General features: G+C 56.8%; 1 protein-coding gene across 2 annotated transcripts; it reads left to right on the top strand.

Moving 5' to 3' along the window:
• The first annotated feature begins 4483 nt into the window (after window positions 1-4483).
• CMPK2 (cytidine/uridine monophosphate kinase 2) lies at window positions 4484-10478 on the top strand. Of its 2 annotated transcripts, XM_090280878.1 has the most exons (6): window positions 4486-5203; window positions 5626-5740; window positions 6643-6844; window positions 8223-8456; window positions 9785-9890; window positions 10171-10478. In XM_090280878.1, the coding sequence occupies exons 1-6, from the start codon at window positions 4532-4534 to the stop codon at window positions 10339-10341; spliced, it is 1500 nt and encodes a 499-aa protein (XP_090137004.1). In that variant the 5' UTR covers window positions 4486-4531; the 3' UTR covers window positions 10342-10478. The 2 variants fall into 2 exon arrangements, with proteins under 2 accessions (XP_090137005.1, XP_090137004.1); XM_090280879.1 differs by lacking the exons at window positions 9785-9890; window positions 10171-10478 and having other exon boundaries at window positions 4484-5203; window positions 8223-8460.
• The last annotated feature ends 7742 nt before the right edge of the window (window positions 10479-18220 follow it).

The raw sequence follows: 18220 nt of genomic DNA, 5'->3' as shown, positions 1-18220 counted from the left end.
GACTAACATATATAAAACGTATACAGAAAATAAGTACGTCCAAGTCCCTTCTGGGTGAAGGGCGCACGGAAGTCAGCAGTCCTCACGGTGTATCTGAAGATGGGCTTCGTTTTTCCTCCCCTGTTTTTCCCCGCCTAAGAGCAAGGCCCAGGAGGGGGGGCCTCTCTTTTACGAAGTCCTGGCTTTGAACAGCCAGAGGGAGTCTTTTTCTAACTGCTTGAGCTAAGTGGGCTGGAGGGAGCCGAGGCAACCCCTTCTCGCTCTCCCCGCTCCTCAGAGCTGGCCCCCTCTAGAGGCCTTCGCATGAAACTGGGCAACGGCTAAAGGTCAGCATCATTCCTCCTAGCCCCGGGGACCCTGCCTTCCAAACACGTCAGCCTCCCTGACATTTCCCAGACTCGCCGAGGCGGGCAGCCCCTGCGGCAGCATCAGGCATTGGCTGCCGCACAGTGTGGATTGCGGAATGGGTCTCGTGGATTGCAGCAGTCTTTTTTTTTCCCCTTTGGCAAATCTTTTATTAAAGCGCACTCCACCTATTTCACAAGTGCACACGACTTCACAAGTGAACAGCACAACAATGTTGCGACAGAATGAACACTGGTGTGGAATGACCCCCTGGTTTACGGAAAAAAGAAAAGAAAAAAAACTTGACCAAGACGCTGAAGTCTCCAAGGCCATCTCCCGGGGCCAAAGATAGCCCTGTCCAGTTTCCTACAACCATCCCCGAGGCTTGCCTGCTTTTCCATTTTGGGTGGACCCGTACGGCACGTCCCTGTTCTGTCAGCTCAGTGTTCTGTAGGTCTCCCCATGGTCGTGGCTCAGCGGCAGCTTGTGCGCAGTCACGGCTGGCTAGGGCTCCCCAGTTGGGACACACCAGTTTACGTACTTGGCTCGTATGGTGAGCACCTGCCACGTTGGCTGTCAGGCTACTCCTCTGGGTCCGCACACATGGGCATGGGTGAGCCAGGCCTGGAGTCCCTGGCTCGGAAGCCATGCCCATGGTCCCCCGAGCACACACCTGCACAGCGTTCTCCAGGGTGCTGGGGCCTCTGAAGAAAAATGTCGGGGCACCGGCAGTCCCCCCGCCCGGCCTTGTCCCTGTCCGGTTGTGTGTGTCTGTCTCACTGCCGCCAACCAGCGTGTGTGTAGAGCTACTTCCCCGTCCTTTCAGTTCCCAGCTCTCTGATGACTAAGGACGGTAAGCCCTTTCGAAGGCGTTTTCTAGACACTTGGGCGTTCTCTGCTGTGAGGCACCTGTTCAAAGCTCTTGCCCATTTCCTGTGTCGGGCCTTCTGCCTTTCTATGCGTGCGTTGTAGGACTGGGTTGTACGGCCTGCACGCTCTTGGTCATACGTGTTGCAGAAACTTTAACTCCTCGGCTCTCCTGTTTCCCTACTTGCTGGTTGGGATTTAATTCACGGAACGGGGGCAATTTTACTCATTTACAGACCTGTGTGTGTGTGTGTGTGTGTGTGTGTGTGTGTGTGCGTGTGCGTGTTAGGTGGTGTTTTAGCGAGATGACCGTCGTGTGTGCTGATTGGCTGAGAGAACTCCTGAGGCTCAGGAGCACGTTACACCCACAAGCAGGGCTCCCTGCAGGGAAGGAGGGTGCAGAGCGAGAGCAGGAGGTGCTCAGGGTCCCCGTCACACCCAGCCTGGCGAGGCCCACGTGGGCCTCTGAGCCCTTCATCACCTGATCTGCGTGTCCTCTCCAGAGTGACCTGCAGGGACCAGCGTGAGACCGCGCCGGGAAGCCACGGTCGCCGAATTCCAGGCCCCTGATGTGAACGAGCCGCCCACCCCTGGTCTGGACGTGCGTGCACAGAGGGCGGGCCAGGGTGGGCGGTGCGCTGCCAGGCTCCGGGCACGTGCCGGTCATCAGCGGTTCACAGCGAGGACCTCCTGGGGTCACGTTGCTGAGTGTGGCCGGGACCCATCCTGGTTCCAGGCTCCCCCGGGGAGATGCCCACATTGAGCCTCTGAACCTGTCACGCTGACAACACTTTCCTCACAGGCAGAAGCGGACTGAACGGTGGGCGCACGGGGTGCGCGCCCTGGGCCCCGACTTCTGAAGGGCCCCGCAAAACCCCAGCTTTACACCTTTTTCCAATGACACCAAGTTTGGTTTCATTACGACGCTGCATAAAATAGGGTGAACATGTATTTTTATTTTCCCTGTCTCTCTCTCTTTTTTAAGGGGCCCCATATTTTCTTCTGAGCCCGGGGCCTCACCCGACCTTGATCCGTGAGTCACGTGGAGCCCTAGAAACCGCATTTCTTAGAGGGACATCAGCTCCACCATCCGACGGGCCAGCCCTCCAGCCGGAAGCCCTTGTGTAAGAGAAGCAGGCCTTTGTGCTCGGGGACGTTTACCTGTCCCCTGGGGAAGCAGCTGCTTATGCACGCTGTCAGCCTTTCTCAGACCATTCCTTTCTTCTCGCCTGGATTTTAGAATCATCCCGTTGTTCTCATTTCCCAAGTTCATCGGTGTCTTGTGACACTCACAATTATTGATGCAGAATCACACACACTAACCCCCCTTCTCTTCTGGGGTCCTTTGGAACCCATGCTTCTGCCCTCTCCTGCATTCCTGCTATGGACCTGGATAGCCTGCCTAGAAGGGTAGCTATTTAAATAGGGGTTCATAAACCAATCTCTTTCCCAAAATAAATGCTCCTTTTCATTTTATTGTTTATCACTTGCTGCATTTCTGTTTGCGAATGCTCCCTTTCTGCTTTGTTCCCCCCATGAGTAGAATGGCTAGAATAGTTTCGCCTTGTCCTGGGTAACAGTGTAAGTGCCGAAGGCTGTGGCATCTTTAAGTGAAGAATGCTGTGTTTGTTCCCCATTGATTAGACCTCTCTGAAGTGGGCTCCCAGCTTCTCCTCATCCTGAAACCCCCGGGAAGTGTATTCAATGCAAATACCCACCCATGTCGGAGCTAAAACATACAGGATAGTTTTATGAACGGAGATGGTGTGTCTTCAGCATTTAACACTGAGTTAATCTTGCCTGAGCTCAGAGACTGTGGCGTCGTTAACTTCACGGTCTCCTTGTAGCACGGAGGTGGGTGAAAACAGAGAGGAAAATTTAAAGTAGGAACAGATGGGTGGGGGGCGCTGTCCTGAAGAACAATGAGGCGTTTGTCTTGTTTTTATTTTCACTTGTTCAAACATCTCTGTGTGCAAAGGTCCCCCGTTCAGACTGCTCATAGAGAATAAAAATAATCCTGTTCTCAAAGGGTAAACATCTCTTAACCTCTGACTTATTCCTTGTCCATTAACACACATTCAACTACATTTCTATAATAGTTCATGTTTGTCAAAAAGTTTTTCTTTCAGAAGCGCACACTGATCAAATCATAAAGGTTGCTTGCTCTCTCTCAGTTCATCTGATGTTTTCCATCTTGACATCAATGTTACAGTTTCCAGATTTTTCCCAGGGAACTGTTTTATTTTTGATTCAGCCTGACAATCACTTTAAAAGATAAGTTAAGGAGGACAAACAAAGTAAAATATCAGAAGATTGCGGAAGTCCTGCCCTGGAGGCAGTTCGGTGATCCCTCACTTACGGCAGGGATTACGTTCTAGACCCCCCCCCCCCCCAGCAATAGGTGAGAATCCGCAAAGTAGGAACCTTACATTTATTTTAGTATTTATATATATTTTAAGGCTTTATAAACCCTTCTCACACACTTATAAACCATTCCCACTCTCTTATTAACCCTTCCCACTCCCTTATTAACCTTTTCCACACTTTTATAAACACTACTTATGTTCTTAAACATATTCTGCACTCTTAGACTTACGTAACTTAACAACACACGTATACAGGACCGCAACATCCCGTGATATAGTGAAAAATCCGCAACAAATAATTAAACATAATATTTTTTAAAATCCCACGGCACAGTGTGGCCACGACCAGTGAACCCCGATATAGAGAGGGACAGCTGTCATGCTGCCCACAGCGGCTTCCTTCTCTCAGCCACCGTTTCAGGGGGTCTGCGCTCAGGACTTTGGTTTGTGGAAGTCTCTCCAGAGGCACAGATCCAGTGACATCTCCCAGTGTCGGCCAATAAAGAGGATAATTCCAAGAAGAGGGAAACACAGGGAAGGGGGAGTGAAAAGTACTGGGTCAGGCAAAAAGCAGCTCCTGGTAGGACCTGGTCAGGGTGGAGAGTTGAGGTCGGAAAGGGGCTGCAGGGCCGGCCATGCAAGTAAATCCGGGGTGCAACTGAGGACAGAGTCACACCAGGGCCCGGGACCACCTGCGAGGGGACCCCCCCCCGCCCCCGCCCCCGCCCCCGGGCAGGCAGCCCTCGGGGTGGCGCCCGGGGACTGCGCGGCCCCGCGGCGACGCGCACCTGAGCGCGTCCCCTCCCAGCCCGCCCGTTGGCCGGACCTCGGCCCCGGCTCCCCGCCCCCGGCTCCCCGCCCCCGCGGCCAGTTCGCTTTCGTTTCCCGGAGGCGCCTCCCCACGGCGCGCGGCTTCATTGGCGAGCGCGGAAGCGAGGGACCCGCAGACGCCCATGGTCTTGGCCCGCCGCCTGCGCGCCCTGCTGAGCGGTCTCCGGTCCCGGCCGCGGCGCGGGGCCTGTGCCCCGATCATGGCGCCGCCGCGCTGCTTCGCGCTCGAGCTCCCCGACTGCACCCTGGTGCACTTCGCCGTGGGCACCCACGACCCCGGCGCGCCCCTCGACCCCCGCGCGGCCGCGCTCCTGGGCCCGCCGGGGCGCAGCTACTCGCTGTGCGTGCCGGTGGCGCCGGGCGGGGACTGCGCGGCCCGGGTGCGCGCGGCCCGGCTGCACCAGCGCCTCCTGCAGCAGCTGCACCGCGGGCCGCTCAAGCGCTGCCAGCTGCGCCGGCTGCTGTGCCACCTGCCGGGCGGCGGGCCGGGGGCCCTGCAGCGGGGCGTCCTGCTCCACGACCCCAGCGACAGCCCCGACACGCGGCGTGCGCTGCTCGCCCTGCTCGACTCGTACCTGGAGGCCCCGCGCCCGCGTCTGGGCGAGTTCTTGGGCGAGCCGGGCGGCCAGCTGTGGCAGCGCCCGTGGGAGCTGCGGGAAGGCCAGGGGTGGCTGCAGGCGGATCCCGAGCCCGTCGTGCCCGCGCCGGAGCCCGCCCTGCATCCAGTGATACCCGACCTGCCCAGCTCCGGGGTCTTCCCCCACCGGGAAGCCGCCCGCGCTGTTCTGGAGGCGGTAAGAGTTTCCGGCCCTTCCCAGCACTGTGGGTGCCCCCCCCCCCCACAACTCCCCTGATCCGAAATACGAGGGTGGACAGAGCTGGGGGGGGGCTGCCTATCAAGACCTCTCCTGCCGGAGTCCTCGGTTTACGCCCCGGCGGGCGCGCACTGCTCCTGTATTTACTGCTGCCCTTCCTCCCCCCGGGGATGGCGGGGGGGCGCTGCAGACTGACCCTGATGGCGCCCACCTTTCTGAGCTGAGGGCACACAGTCACACCAAAGCCGTCCCCGCTACTCAGCCTCAAACACTGAAGGCTGGCATGGTGCCCATCGTGACCCGGCCGGGGAGCGGCCGGCTAGCATGCTGTCCGCAGTGAGCCCGAGAGGCTCCTGCTGGGGCCCAGGCTCCCCCACGGACGCCCGCACCTCGTCTTGCAGTGCACGCCGTTCCTTCCCGAGGCCCGGGCTGCGCTGGAACTGGTGGGCCGGAGCTTGGGACCGGTCCAGAAAGGCAAGTTCCCGGTCGTTGTCATTGAAGGCCTGGATGCCACAGGTAAGAGAACGGTCCTTTCTCGTTATGGCAATGAGATGCATCCATCAGTTGCAGGAACAGACAGGTCTTGGCAAATGAACCTCCGTGCAGAGATCAGATTAGCCTCCCGTGAGCCTCTCCTCTGGGCCGGCAGGGAGCGGGCAGGCCTGGGACGCTGAGGCGCATGAACCCTTCTGTGTGAGGCTGTGGGGGGCCGGGGGCCCCGAGTGCAGCCGGGCTGTAGAGGCCAGGGGGCCCTGGACAGGGTCAGGCGGGGGGTTCACAGCTGGATTGTGTGCGCAGCCTAGAGAGGGGCTGGCCACGTGCGGAAGGCAGGATCGCCCTCCTGCCAGAAGGATCCGCACATGCAAAGGTGTCACACCTGGGCCAGCATCACGTGTCTGGGAACCCGGGCAGGTCAGAGGCCTCTCGTGGAGCACGAGGTGGAAGAAGTAGGCGGTAGAGGGAAGAGGCCTTTGGGACTGCCAAATGGATGTCAGAACACAGTGGAGGTGGCTGCAGTTAGCCTGGAACACAGCAGCAGAAGTGTGACCCCAAGGGCAGCAGGGGACCCCAGAGGACATGGCTGAGCTGGGGCCACAGTAGCGTCACCTGGTTTGGAGGCAGGAGCGGCTCCCTCCCAGGGCAGCTGAAGGGAGTCAGAGCGGGTGACGGCCTCCACACCAGCTCCCATTTGTTTGTCCAGAGCAGGGCCTGTCTGGTTTTCTCCCAAGTGTCCTGACAGCGAAGGGGGGCCCCAAGTCCCCGAGGGTCTGCAGCTTTCTCTAATCAAGTGACTCAGTCAGCTCCCTGGGTTTGCAGTGGGAAGAATGTCTTTGCTCCTGCTGAGCTGATGGTGACTTTGGGGAGGGGTGCAGGGGCGTGAGGGCTAAGGTGTGCTCTGTCGTCTGCATGGCCTGCAGGTAAAACCACTGTGACCCAGGCAGTCTCGAACTCACTCAAGGCCGCGCTCCTGAGGTCCCCACCGGCTTGCGTCAGCCAGTGGCGAAAAGTCTTCGATGACGAGCCAACCATTGTTAGAAGAGCTTTTTACTCTCTGGGCAATTATATTGTGGCTTCTGAAATAGCCGAAGAGTCTACCAGGTCCCCTGTGATTGTAGACAGGTGCGTATAAAGGCGAAGTTGGCATCTTCTTCCTAACACGCGGGTGGTGTGTCTGTGTGTGTGTGCGCGCACATATTTATGCAAGTACACAAGTGTGTTTATTAAGTGAACCTGTATCATGACGGTAATAGCGATAATGTCTATGACTTATTAATTACCTAGACCACTGCCTGCCATTTTGTACCACTAGCGGGAACAGTGACCTGGCGAGGTAGGTACTAAGCGCTGTACTGATGAGAAGCACAGGCCTGGGAAAGATGACGCCACCTGCCCCAGTGACGCAGCTGGACCGAACATTGAAAAAGCAGACCAGTTTGGAGCCACGGGTACCCCACCACCTTTGGGTGTTTATCATGGTTCCTACGTATCTGTTGCAGGCGACTGTCCTTGGACGCTGGGTTGGGAGTTTTGCAGTTAGTCGCTTCATGATGAACTATGCCAATTAATAAAATAATTCCTGTTCACTCACTCGTCCCCGAAAGGCGTTCACGGCACACATCTGTGCGCCAGATGCTGCTCTGGGTTTGGAAAGCAGAGGGGACCTAAGGGGCATTTTCAGAGGGAGGAGACGAGGTCAGAGCTGTGATCAGCCGGCTCTCATGTCCAGCAAGTTCTTCTGCAGCGTCCTGTGAGGGGCGCTGGGGGGAGGGACCCAGGAGTCAGGCGTGGGGGCTTCATCCGAGTGCGACCATGAGGGACCAGGAGGGATCCGGGGACTGAGACCCGCACTGCAGCCAGAGGAAGAACCGTGGGGACCCCAGCCCCGCCCCCTGTAGGAGGTGCCTGGGGAAGCCATTGGGAATCTTCAAAGACGGCCGATTTGGTTTTCTTTTATGGGTGCGATTTTCTGTTCCTCCCCAAAACATGTAAAAGCAGCCCGTCAGGAGGGACCAAGTTCGCTCAGGGACGACTTCCCGGAGTTCCGCGGGTCGCACCCGGGTTTCTGTCTCCCTGCCCGGTGCAGGGAGGGACCCGGGCTGCAGCCAGCGTTCCCAGAGCGGGGGCTCCATTGGCCAGTTCAGGTTTAGAACCAGGTAGGAGGTGAGCAGCATGCAGGGGTTTTTTGGACCCGGACCCAGCATGACATTCAAACGGACTAACAAACACGCCCGCGTCCCCACCGCCCTGCCGTCTCAGAGGACAGCAGCACCCTGTGACCTCGGACCACCAGCCCTGCGAAGGGCCCGCCGCTGCCTTACTGTGGCTGTGGGGTTCTGCCTTGCCGCTCATGAACACTTTAGAAACAAGACTCCGTGTGATTTGTTTAAGTGATACGGTGCTGGGAGACCTTGACCAGGGCCACCTCTGATTTCGGCGTCCTCGGGGGCCACCTTGCTTTCTTCTGCAGACGGAGAACTCACCACTGCTTCCTCCTCAGGTACTGGCACAGCACGGCTGCCTACGCCATCGCCACCGAGGTGAGCGGGGCGGTCCCGCACCTGCCCCCGGCCCACCACGCGCTCTACCAGTGGCCGAAGGACCTGCTGAAACCCGACCTGGTGCTGCTGCTCACCGTGAGCCCCGAGGAGAGGCTGAGGAGGATCCAGGGCCGGGGTCTGGAGCAGACCAGGGAGGAGGTCGAGCTGGAGGCCAACAGCGTGTTTCGCCAAAAGTAGGTGCCCCCCTGTGACGCGAGGGGCAGGGCCCCGGGCCGCGGCAAGCGCCCGGATGGGCGCTGACTTCAGGAATCTGGCAAAATGGCCTTGTTTCTGGTTCTCAAACCCGAGAGCCAGCGTTCTCTCACTGAGTCCAGCCTGTTCCAGTGGGCTTGTCAGATGGGGCTACGGCACCGTTGTTTTAAAGCCATGGGACGTGCCACTGGGGAGCAGAACTCCCCAGTCCCCCCACCCCAAGGCCGGGAACAGCCAGACCCACGCAGGGCAATACGCGCGTGTGGGTCTCGGTTTCCCCGTCAGACCGCCGTGAGCGCAGGGTGCTGTCTGCTGAACCCAGCGACTCCCCCTGCTCGCTGACCTCTGCGCCAGGCCTGTCACCTGCCAGGCTCTGTCACGTCTGCAAGGACAGACATCGGCCACGTTGTACAGTTGACAGCCTGAGGCCCAAAGAATTAAGTGGTTTGTCTAAATTTGGACAGGCACCCCTTAGCAAAACGGGGGTGAAAATCGAGGTCTTTCTGATTGTAAGGCGGTGCTTTTGTATCCATGGAAAAGAGGAGCCGGGAGCAGAGGTCTGGGCCCCTGCGCCTCCCGGGCTGTGGCGCGGGGCTCAGTCCTGTCGGGCGGGTTTGAGGAGCCACCGCGGGCGGATTCCATAAACAAACAAGGCCCGGCCGCAGCGTAAATGCAGAGCGGCCCTGCCGGGTCTGCGTAACTCTGCCATCCCATTAACACTCGGGACGAACGTGCTAGGAAGGCCCGGCTTCAGGCCTCACTTTACAGATGGGAATCCGTGTTACCCACGATGCTGCCGTGCGCTTCCGTCACGCGGTGGCTGTCATTGCAATGCGTGGGTGTAGCCAGCATGGGACAGAGGGGAGGGATCCTGGTGACGTTTCAGGAGCCCCCATGTGTGTGCGCGGGCCTCTGGCTTGTAGGACGCTTGGTTCGTCTGAAATCCTTCAGGGCACGGACTGTGGAGACACTTGTCACTGGGCAAATTACTTAATCTCTTTGGACCTTCGCTGCTTTCTCTGCAAAATGGGGGTGCCCATGCTCCTTCCCTGAGGCCCCTCCAGTGTGAGAGGGAGGAGTCAGCAGATTCCTAACGCTTGGCAGAAAGCAGTGTTCACCCTGCTGGCTAGTAAACACTGCGGGTCACGCATCACACGCGATGTCGCAGGTGTGTCCTGGGGGCGCCAGCGGCGTGCTTGGTAAACAGGACGGGGGCGGTGCTTCAGGGGCCTCTGTCACGGAGGGAGGCGCCGTGTGCGCGCAGCTGTGTGGAGCTGCGTGCCAGCCCTGTCCGTTCTGCTGTCCCCAGGGTGGAAGTGTGCTACCAGCGGATGGAGGACCCCAGCTGCGTGGTGGTGGACGCCAGCCGCCCCAGAGAAGAGGTCCTGAAGGCGGTGTTGAGCCTGATCCAGAATGTGTGTGGTTAGCGGCGCACGGGACCGGGTATCGTGTTGTTCGTCCCATCTCCGCCCGCCACGCTTGGACGCTTTTCCCCGTTTCTGTCGCATAAGCGTGCTGTGTGGCAGGAGAGCGGGGCTGGGCATTTCCATTTCACCTCGATTGTTGTACTTGCTTCTGACTGATGGACCCGTCCAGGGGCAGGCTGATCGCGTTCCAGTGAGAGGCCGGTGGCTGCTTTCTGTCTCATGTAACACATGTGTTCTTGATATGTAATCCTAACTACACTCCTACCAGAGGCGTCCAGGGCCTGCGTCATCCAGAAAGCCCGCGGCGTACAGAAGCCACCAGGAAGATGTCCCAACGCAGCAGAACGGCTGTGCGTCCGGGCCCCCACGGAGCGGCCCTGTGGGTGGGGGGCCCGTACGCAGGGGGAACCCGCCCTCTGTCTGCCACTCACAGCCCTGACGGGTCCTCTCCGTGGCTCCTCAGAGTCAGCTAGGGAGCCAGCCCTCCCACGATACCCTCCGTACAGAGAGGCCAGCCTTTCCTGAATTACCCTCTGCTCATTTCGACTCCGGTCCTTCCCTCTGCAAACAGGGCTTCGGACGTGGCGACTGTTTTGCCCGGGGCTGGTTGCGTTAAACTTCACCCGCGCGGCGATGTATTTCTATGGACGTTTCCCTGCGGGTTCCCACTGCAGGGGCGAGGCTTCATTCATTACAAGGGAAGCGGAGATGCTAAGGCTGGTTCTGTCTCTTCATTACACGGATTTAATTTGTCTCACTACGTGGGTCCTGGAACGAAGAATCTTAGTGAATTATCTTGCACGCGAGTGTCTGGTGGTTGCACATGAAATCAGTTGAGGGATTTGTTTGGCTAGAAAACAGCAGCTCAGAAAAGGGGAAGTTCATAGCTTCGTGGCCTTGGGGGAGTCATTTAACAAGGGCAGTCGGTGTAAGTTGATTTACCACGTGAGAATGATTCTTTACTTGTCTTAAGGAGTTGGCTGAACTGGGTGATTACCTGAAATTCCTTCCATTTCTTAGATGGATGAATCTGTAGAGTAGTTAAGGGTTCATCGGGTTTATAACGTGGGATCTTAAATTACCCTAAAGTTTGTTATTAACTATAGCATATTATTTTCCACAAGGACTAGGTAGCTTATACACAATCTGTCTCTGTATATACCTATGCGATTGACTTCCATTGAAAATATTTTTAAAGCAGATAAGTAGTGCTGGGGTTCTTTAAGCTGCGATACCTAATGATGTGATGGGTGTTCACCACGTGAAGCGGGCGGCAAAGCCGGCTGCCGGGACGAACACGCATTCAGCGCCTTCCGTGTGTGCCTTGCAGGTTAATAAACTTGCTGTTCTCTGATCTGTGCTGTCACATGTGTGTGTGTGTGTGTGTGTGTCGGTTTTCTGAAGGAGCCCCTCCAGGGTGGCCCTCGGACCGGAAGGGGATGGGGGGCAAGTTTGAGCGGAGGCGTGAGCTCCCGGGGCCAAGTGTACGGGCATCCAAGTGTTTTCCGAGGGGGGGGGGGGCTGTTTTCGTTTTGTTCAAACACCGTGTCAAGGACGTGCAGGCCCTTCCTCACCACGCACACCAGTGGGGTTTCCTCCCAATCCAGGACTACCTAATTCATTGTACGCGTGGGCGCTGGGCGCACCGGGAGGCATGCGCTCCGTGAGCCTGAGCTAGGAGGGCAGCCCTCATGCAGACACGGATGACAGGGCTCCTGCGCTTGGCTCTGCTTCGTGACGGGGTGAGTTCCGTGCCTGTCCCTGTGGGAGACCGCTCTGCCCCAGGTGCTTCTCATCCCTTCCCGCCGCAGGGACAGAGCCTTCAGCTGCACACGCGGCTGCCAAGAACTAGGAGAGCGTTTCCAGGCCCTTCCACCTGGGGCGGCCGCCTGACCCCTGCCTGGTCCTTCCGTCACCTGCGAGGTTGGGGAGGGGACCCTGTCCCCTCTGAGCCCTCACACTGGCCCGTGGCAGCTAGCAGCGCATCTGGGGACCAAGAGATGGGGTGCCGGCTTGGAGGCGGGTGAGTGGTGGGCACCCTTACTTCGGACAGGCAGCTGAGGACGCGCTGTGACGCTCCTCCTTCCTTGTGGCAAGGCCGCCGGGGAAAAGCCGTGAAGCAGACACGTGTGTGCAGAACCCCGACGCCCACCTGCTGCCTGTCCTCCCGTCTCGGCGGCGGGCGCCTGGGTGTCGGGAGCGGCTCAGTACAAAGTAAGTACATTGCACGTCAAACTGCATCGAGATGAGCCCCCCGCCCCCAACTACGCTCCTGGCTGCGCGGGCGCCGCTTGTCCCATTCAAACGGTCTGACTCGGTCACCTTCATCAGTGACGGGCGTTAGGATTCCCGTGGGCACATGGGAAACACAGCATCTCGCGTGCCCCGGGAGTTCCACTTGGAGCGCTTCAGTGCGGGTCCTGAATTGTAAAAATAATTGTGTGGAAAACGGTAACAGGCCCTTGGTTTGATCCCGGGCGGGGCAGGACTCCGCTGCTTCTCTGTTTTGTTGGGCGACGTCCGTGAACTCACAGCAAGGCCGTCGCGTGTCCACCAGGGGTGGAGGAGCGCTGATGTCACCACGTCCCTGCCTCTCGGGCTGCTGCTGCTGCTGCTCCTGGTGGCCGCCAGGTTCCTGCTCAGACGCAGACCAAGGGCCCCTTTCATTTTTATTTAGATGTCCCCTCTAATGGGGGAACAAAGGACGGGACCTGGGACGTCTCAAGGTCAAAGCTGCGCGCCTTTAACAGTGGCTAATTTCTTGCTTCAAGAATTCTAAATACAGCCCCGGGGTCAGAAAAATACTCCAAGAAAGGCCTGAGTGATCCCGGAACTCAATGTCCCTCTTTAATAATTGCGGGAGACGGGGCGCCTGGAGAGGTCGGCCCTGCCGAGGGTCAGATGGTGTGTTAGCCGCGGATGGGAGCTAGAAATGTGACCCCGTCCCTTTCCATTGCTCTTTGTAAAGCGACAGACACCAGCCTCCCCGGGGCCGTCACCATCACATACACGCACCGACGTGTGTATATATTTACAGACTTATATATGTGCATCCGTTTTCCTCCCAGTGCGTGATTTATGGGCTAAGAGGTTTGCGACCTGAGACCTCGCATCAAGAAACATTCTGGGGCTTTCATGTGTCCTTCTTTATTTGCTCCTAAAGCCTCCCCACCCCCACCGCAGCTCCCACCCGACTCCAGATGCAAATGCCAACGCTTCCCTTGGGGTGGCTCATGGCTGCCACCAGCTCGTGTAGTAACGGACCAGGCGCCACAATATGGACCACGGTTTTGACGGTACATCGCAAACTTGCCTGTGACGTGTCCCCAGTTTTCATTAACGTGCATGACGTTAACGTGTGCGCTTCCTTTGCCGCGATTGAAGGTGTGCCCCACCTCTGGGGAACAAGAGGGCCTTTGGGGGAGCTATGGAGCTGCCCTTGAGGCTGACCCTGGTCTGGGGCTTCCAGACGGAATGTGTCTGTGTGCCTCTTCGAGGTAGGAAGGATGATTTTTTTAGTTCTTTTTTAAAAGATTTTATTTATTTATTTTTAGAGAGACGGGAAGGTAGAAAGAGAAGGAGAAAAACTGATGCGAGAGAGAAATTGAAGCGAGAGAGAAACATCCATCGGTTGCCTCTCATATACACCCTGACCAAGGGCCGAGCCCACAACCCAGGCACGTGCCCTGACCGGTATCCAAGGGGCAGCCTTTCTCTTGGCAGGTCGATACCCCACCTACTGAGCCACACTGGTTAGGGCTTTCGTTTGAGTTTTAATTGGAACCCCCCACACACACACACACAAATCTTCTATGTTGATGTTGTTAAAAAAAAAAAAGCCATCAACAAATGTGTCCTTGTTTGCAGCCACAGGAAAGTACACCCTTCAGCCAGAACTTGCGTTCAGGAGTTTCCCTCGCGGCGCTGAATATTCTGAGTAGTAGCTCTGGTCTGTCTCTACCTGGAGACAGTTGGCCGCGGTGAGATTTAGGACTCAGCTTAGTGAATGTGGAGGTGCCTTGACAGAGTGAGTTGTGGGCAGAAATGGGGCCACTCTCTCAATAACAGCTGACCAAGTGTCCCTCCTTTACGCGCACCAAGACGAAGCAGTGAAGGACAGAACCCTGGCTGCCAGCAGGTGCCCCTGTGACTCCCAGCTGCGTCGCTGTGGCCTTCGACCAGCGGCTGCAATTGCACCGCATGGGGCGGGGAGACACCCCTCCCACAACACACACTCCTAGTGGGCACGCTTTATAATCCCATAATGAATACGATTCACTTACAGTCCTACGTCCCTTGTCACTTTTAGCAGGGTCATGACACAGGTAGGCCTTTTTAGACCATTGCGTTACCGTTTCAGTAACTCAGAAAAGCCTCACACATTACATAGTGCATTGGCTCCCCTGCAGCCTTCAGGTAAATGAGTATTTTATAAACACAGGGGCTCTCTAGTCCCTAGGGAAAGCTGATGACTCACCCCTCTTCTCACCTGGGACCTGCCCAGCAGCCCCTCCGCAGGTGTTTCTGCCAGCTCTCTGCTGCCCTCTGCGGTCTGGCCGCCGCGTGGCACCTCGTTAACCCCCCGGGGCTTCTCGCAGGCCTCCCTCCGCCGCTGTTCACATGGCGCCTGAGAGAGGCCCTCCCATCACTCAGTCTGAAGTGCCTCCCGCAGTGCTCATCCCCGTTGCCTGACGCTGCCAGCGCCTGTGTCTGTCCGTGTCTCCTCCATGCCCACCTCTCCGTCCATCTCCACATCCGTCATATCGACATCCTTATCCATATCCACGTCCATAACTATGCCCATAGCCATGGCCATATCTATACGAGGTCCGTCCAGAAAAAGCCCAGCCATTGTTAACATAACAAGAACAGTTCGCGTGACATCAGTGTAACCTGGCAGCCAAGGAGCGTGGATGGGAATGCACATGCGTGAACAATGACGACCTCACTGTACCAGTCAGTGGTGGCGGTAGACGCTGTGGAGTGAGCGTGTGTGCTGTGTGGCCGTCACATTCAGAATGCCTGAGTAAGTAGAGCCATAAATTTGTATCCCATTTTGTGTTAAGCTGGAACATTCCTCTGCAGAAACTACTCAGATGACACAAGGCTTTCGGGGACGATGCCGTGAGTGCAGCACAGATAATTGTGTGGCACCGATGCCTCAAAGATGGTCAGAACCTGTTGGCAGTGACCCACGTCCTGGGAGGCCTGCGACAGGCAGACACCTGAGGATGCTGAGCGTGTACGCACTGCAGCCAACACAGATGGGTGACTGACACGCGAGGACTAGAGGCTGGTCTGGGGGTTCCAAACACCGCTGGGTCTGAGGTTCTGACGCAGGGTCTTGGCATCAAACGTGTTCTGGCAAAATTCGTTCTGCGGCATCTGCTACCAGAGCAGAAGGAACCTCGTGCTGCAGCTGCTACTGACTTGGTTCAAACCGCCGCCAGTGAACCAGGATCCCTCAGGAAGGTCGTGACCGGAGATGCGTCGTGGGTCCGCGGCTGTGATCTGGAAATGAAGGCCCAGGCGTCCCAGTGGAGGTCACGGCAAAGGCAGAGCGAGATCAAGACCGTGTCAGCTGTGTGTTTGATTGGGACAGTGCTGCCATCATGAGTACTCACCTCCAGGCTAAACAATTAATAAGCAGCACTGCCTCAATGTTCTTCACTGGTTGAGAGACGCAATACAATGAAAATGGCCGCAGCCGTGGGCACCTGGTGACGGGCAGCTTCCTCACGACAATGCACCGGCTCACGCATCATGTTTTGTGCAGAGTTTTGGCAAAACATCAAATCACCCCGGTGACTCAGCCCCCCTACAGCCCAGATTTGGCGCCCTGTGACGTCTGGTTTTTCCAAAACTAAAATCACCTTTGAAAGGGAAGAGATTTCAGACCCTTGGTGAGATTCAGGAAAATACAGCGGGGCAGCTGAGGGTGATTCCAACAAAGGATTTTGCAGTGTTTTGAACAGTGGAAGAGACGCTGGGAGAGCTGTGTGAGGTCCTAAGGGGCCTACGTTGACGGGGACTGAGGTGCCATTGTCCTGTGTACAATGTTTCTTGTATCTGGTATCTTCTTCAGTAAATGTCTCTAGTTTTCACAGTACATGGCCGGATGCTTTCTGGACAGATCTGTATATTCATATCTATATCTCTATCCATATATCCTTAACTATATATATAAATAGATCTATCCATAGTCCATAACTATGTCTATATCTATAACCTTATCTGTGTATTAATAACTATATCTGTATCCATAGATACTCATTACCATATATATTTATACCCATATATAGCTATATCCATATTTATATTCATAACTACATCTCTGTCCACGTCTATAACTATATATCCACATCCATCTCTGTAAATATATATATATAGACACATACTGTGTTGGTTTAGCTCAGTGGATTGAGCGTCGGCCTGCGAGCTAAGTGTCGCTGGTTCGATCTTCCAGTCAGGGCACATCAGAGAAGGAAAACTCTGATTCCAAAAAACCTCCGCTGCCTTGCGGCATACCTCTTCAGGGGAAAGGCTAAGGGAGTAAACCCCGACAGAAAATCCAGAGCCGAGTCCCTAAGGCGGTTTGACGTTGTAGTCAACACCGGCAACTCCTGCAGCGCACCTGAAGCCAAGCTGTATTGACTCCGTCTTTCCCTTGGACCCTTCAGCTGCGAAGAGAGGGGGGGTCTGCTGCATGGGCAACAGCAGACCCTCCATATCACCCTGCCCAGGCTCTGTAGCTTCAGCTTCACTGGAGAGGACACTCCAGCGTCTTCGCAAGATGTCGATTCAACACGGGAGGAGACAGATACCGTGTCACTCCCGAGTCGGACTGCACAGCCATTCTCGGCGGTGCAGATAGACTCTTAAGAAGCTACACTATCGTCTCTCGAGACGGACGGCTGCCGACGATGACTGTGTGTGTGTGTGCTTAGACTCCTGCATGGGATATGCACTCCATGAAGGAAGAGCACGCTCATCACCAGACCCCATGCCTACGACAGAGCCTGGCACACGGTCGCAGCTCAGCAAGCATTTGTCAGATGGTGAACGAATCTCCTGCCTGCCTGTCACCTGTGCACTGGGCTTTGGGGTTTGGCTGTTATCTGCTCTGTGGACAAGTTATTTCATTCAAAGCAACTTAGTTTTCTCACTGTGACATCAAGGGTGTTGTCATGCCCCTGCAAAGCCAGACAGGGATGCGCTGGAACGGGAAGGAGCTCCCAGTCCCGGCTGAGGAAAGGCACCGGTCAGACTGACGGATCCTCCTCCTCCTCGCTAGCCGGGCCTCTCGGTCTTCCACGGCTCCGTGGGCTCACAGGGGAGCGCGCCCGTGACTGGTCACGGAGGGTTCACTGCTGCACCGACCAGCTGAGAGCTGCCAGCCCAGGAGGTCAGAAACAGAAGCGCTCTTTCCCGCAGGAGGGACAGCCACCAAGAGGTCAGGGTTACCCAGCAGTTCTAAGCATGGAGATGGTAAGTCTGTACTTTTCCAAAGTCAAGAACAATGGTGGCTTGTTATTTAAGGTAAGAAAGAGGCAAAAATAGAGAGCTAACCTCTCTCCTTTCACCATCTAGGTAGCCCGAGCCTAAGCGCTTACCCAGTGCCCAACACGGGAGACTGTGTTATAAGTGAAAACCTTTCAGCGCGTTTGTAGTTGAAACCCAGTGCTTTCAGAACAGAAAATGTGCTCCCTTAGGAATCGGAGCCGCACGTTATCGGACGGACTGCTCGCCGCACGCCTGCAAGGCGACTTCGACAGTCATCCTGCGTCTGCGCCGGACCCGAGGACCCACCCGAGCAGGACTGCGCAGCGGCTGAGCGCTGAGGCCCGGAGTCTCCCCCGTGCGCCTGGCCCGGGAGCTGCTGATGGCCCTGTGCCCCGGGCCAGTCCCTGTGCGCTGACAGCTCCACATCAATACACTCACAGGACAACAGTGAAAACCGAGGGACAGAAACCTGGGTCGGCTCAGCATCGGATCCCTGAGGCTCGTCCTTATTTATGCGCTGGCCTCTGGAAGCCAGCTCCGCCCCTTCTCTGCAGGACTGGGCGGCACTGATGCCACTTTCTGGAGGAGGCAGGAGAAGCGAGGCGGGGCCCCTGACTGTCCCCGGTGAGTGAGGAGCAGGGTGGGGCGCTCCGCCCTCCCAGGGCCCGTCATTGCTCTCCCTGGCCTGTAGGTGAACGGCTTCTGTTCCCTGGTCAGAGACCTATTTACGTGTGTAACAAGCCTCTCCACGTGCAGGGAACTCTAGTGGCCGCGGGAGCATGCGGCTCTCATATGAACCTGGACACAGTCCTTTC

The sequence above is a fragment of the Furipterus horrens genome, unplaced genomic scaffold, assembly GCF_987537825.1.
Source record: "Furipterus horrens unplaced genomic scaffold, mFurHor1.1.pri manual_scaffold_6, whole genome shotgun sequence".
Taxonomy (NCBI): domain Eukaryota; kingdom Metazoa; phylum Chordata; class Mammalia; order Chiroptera; family Furipteridae; genus Furipterus; species Furipterus horrens.
The sequence above is the reverse complement of the archived record's forward strand: the minus strand, read 5'-3'. Positions and strand labels throughout refer to the sequence as shown.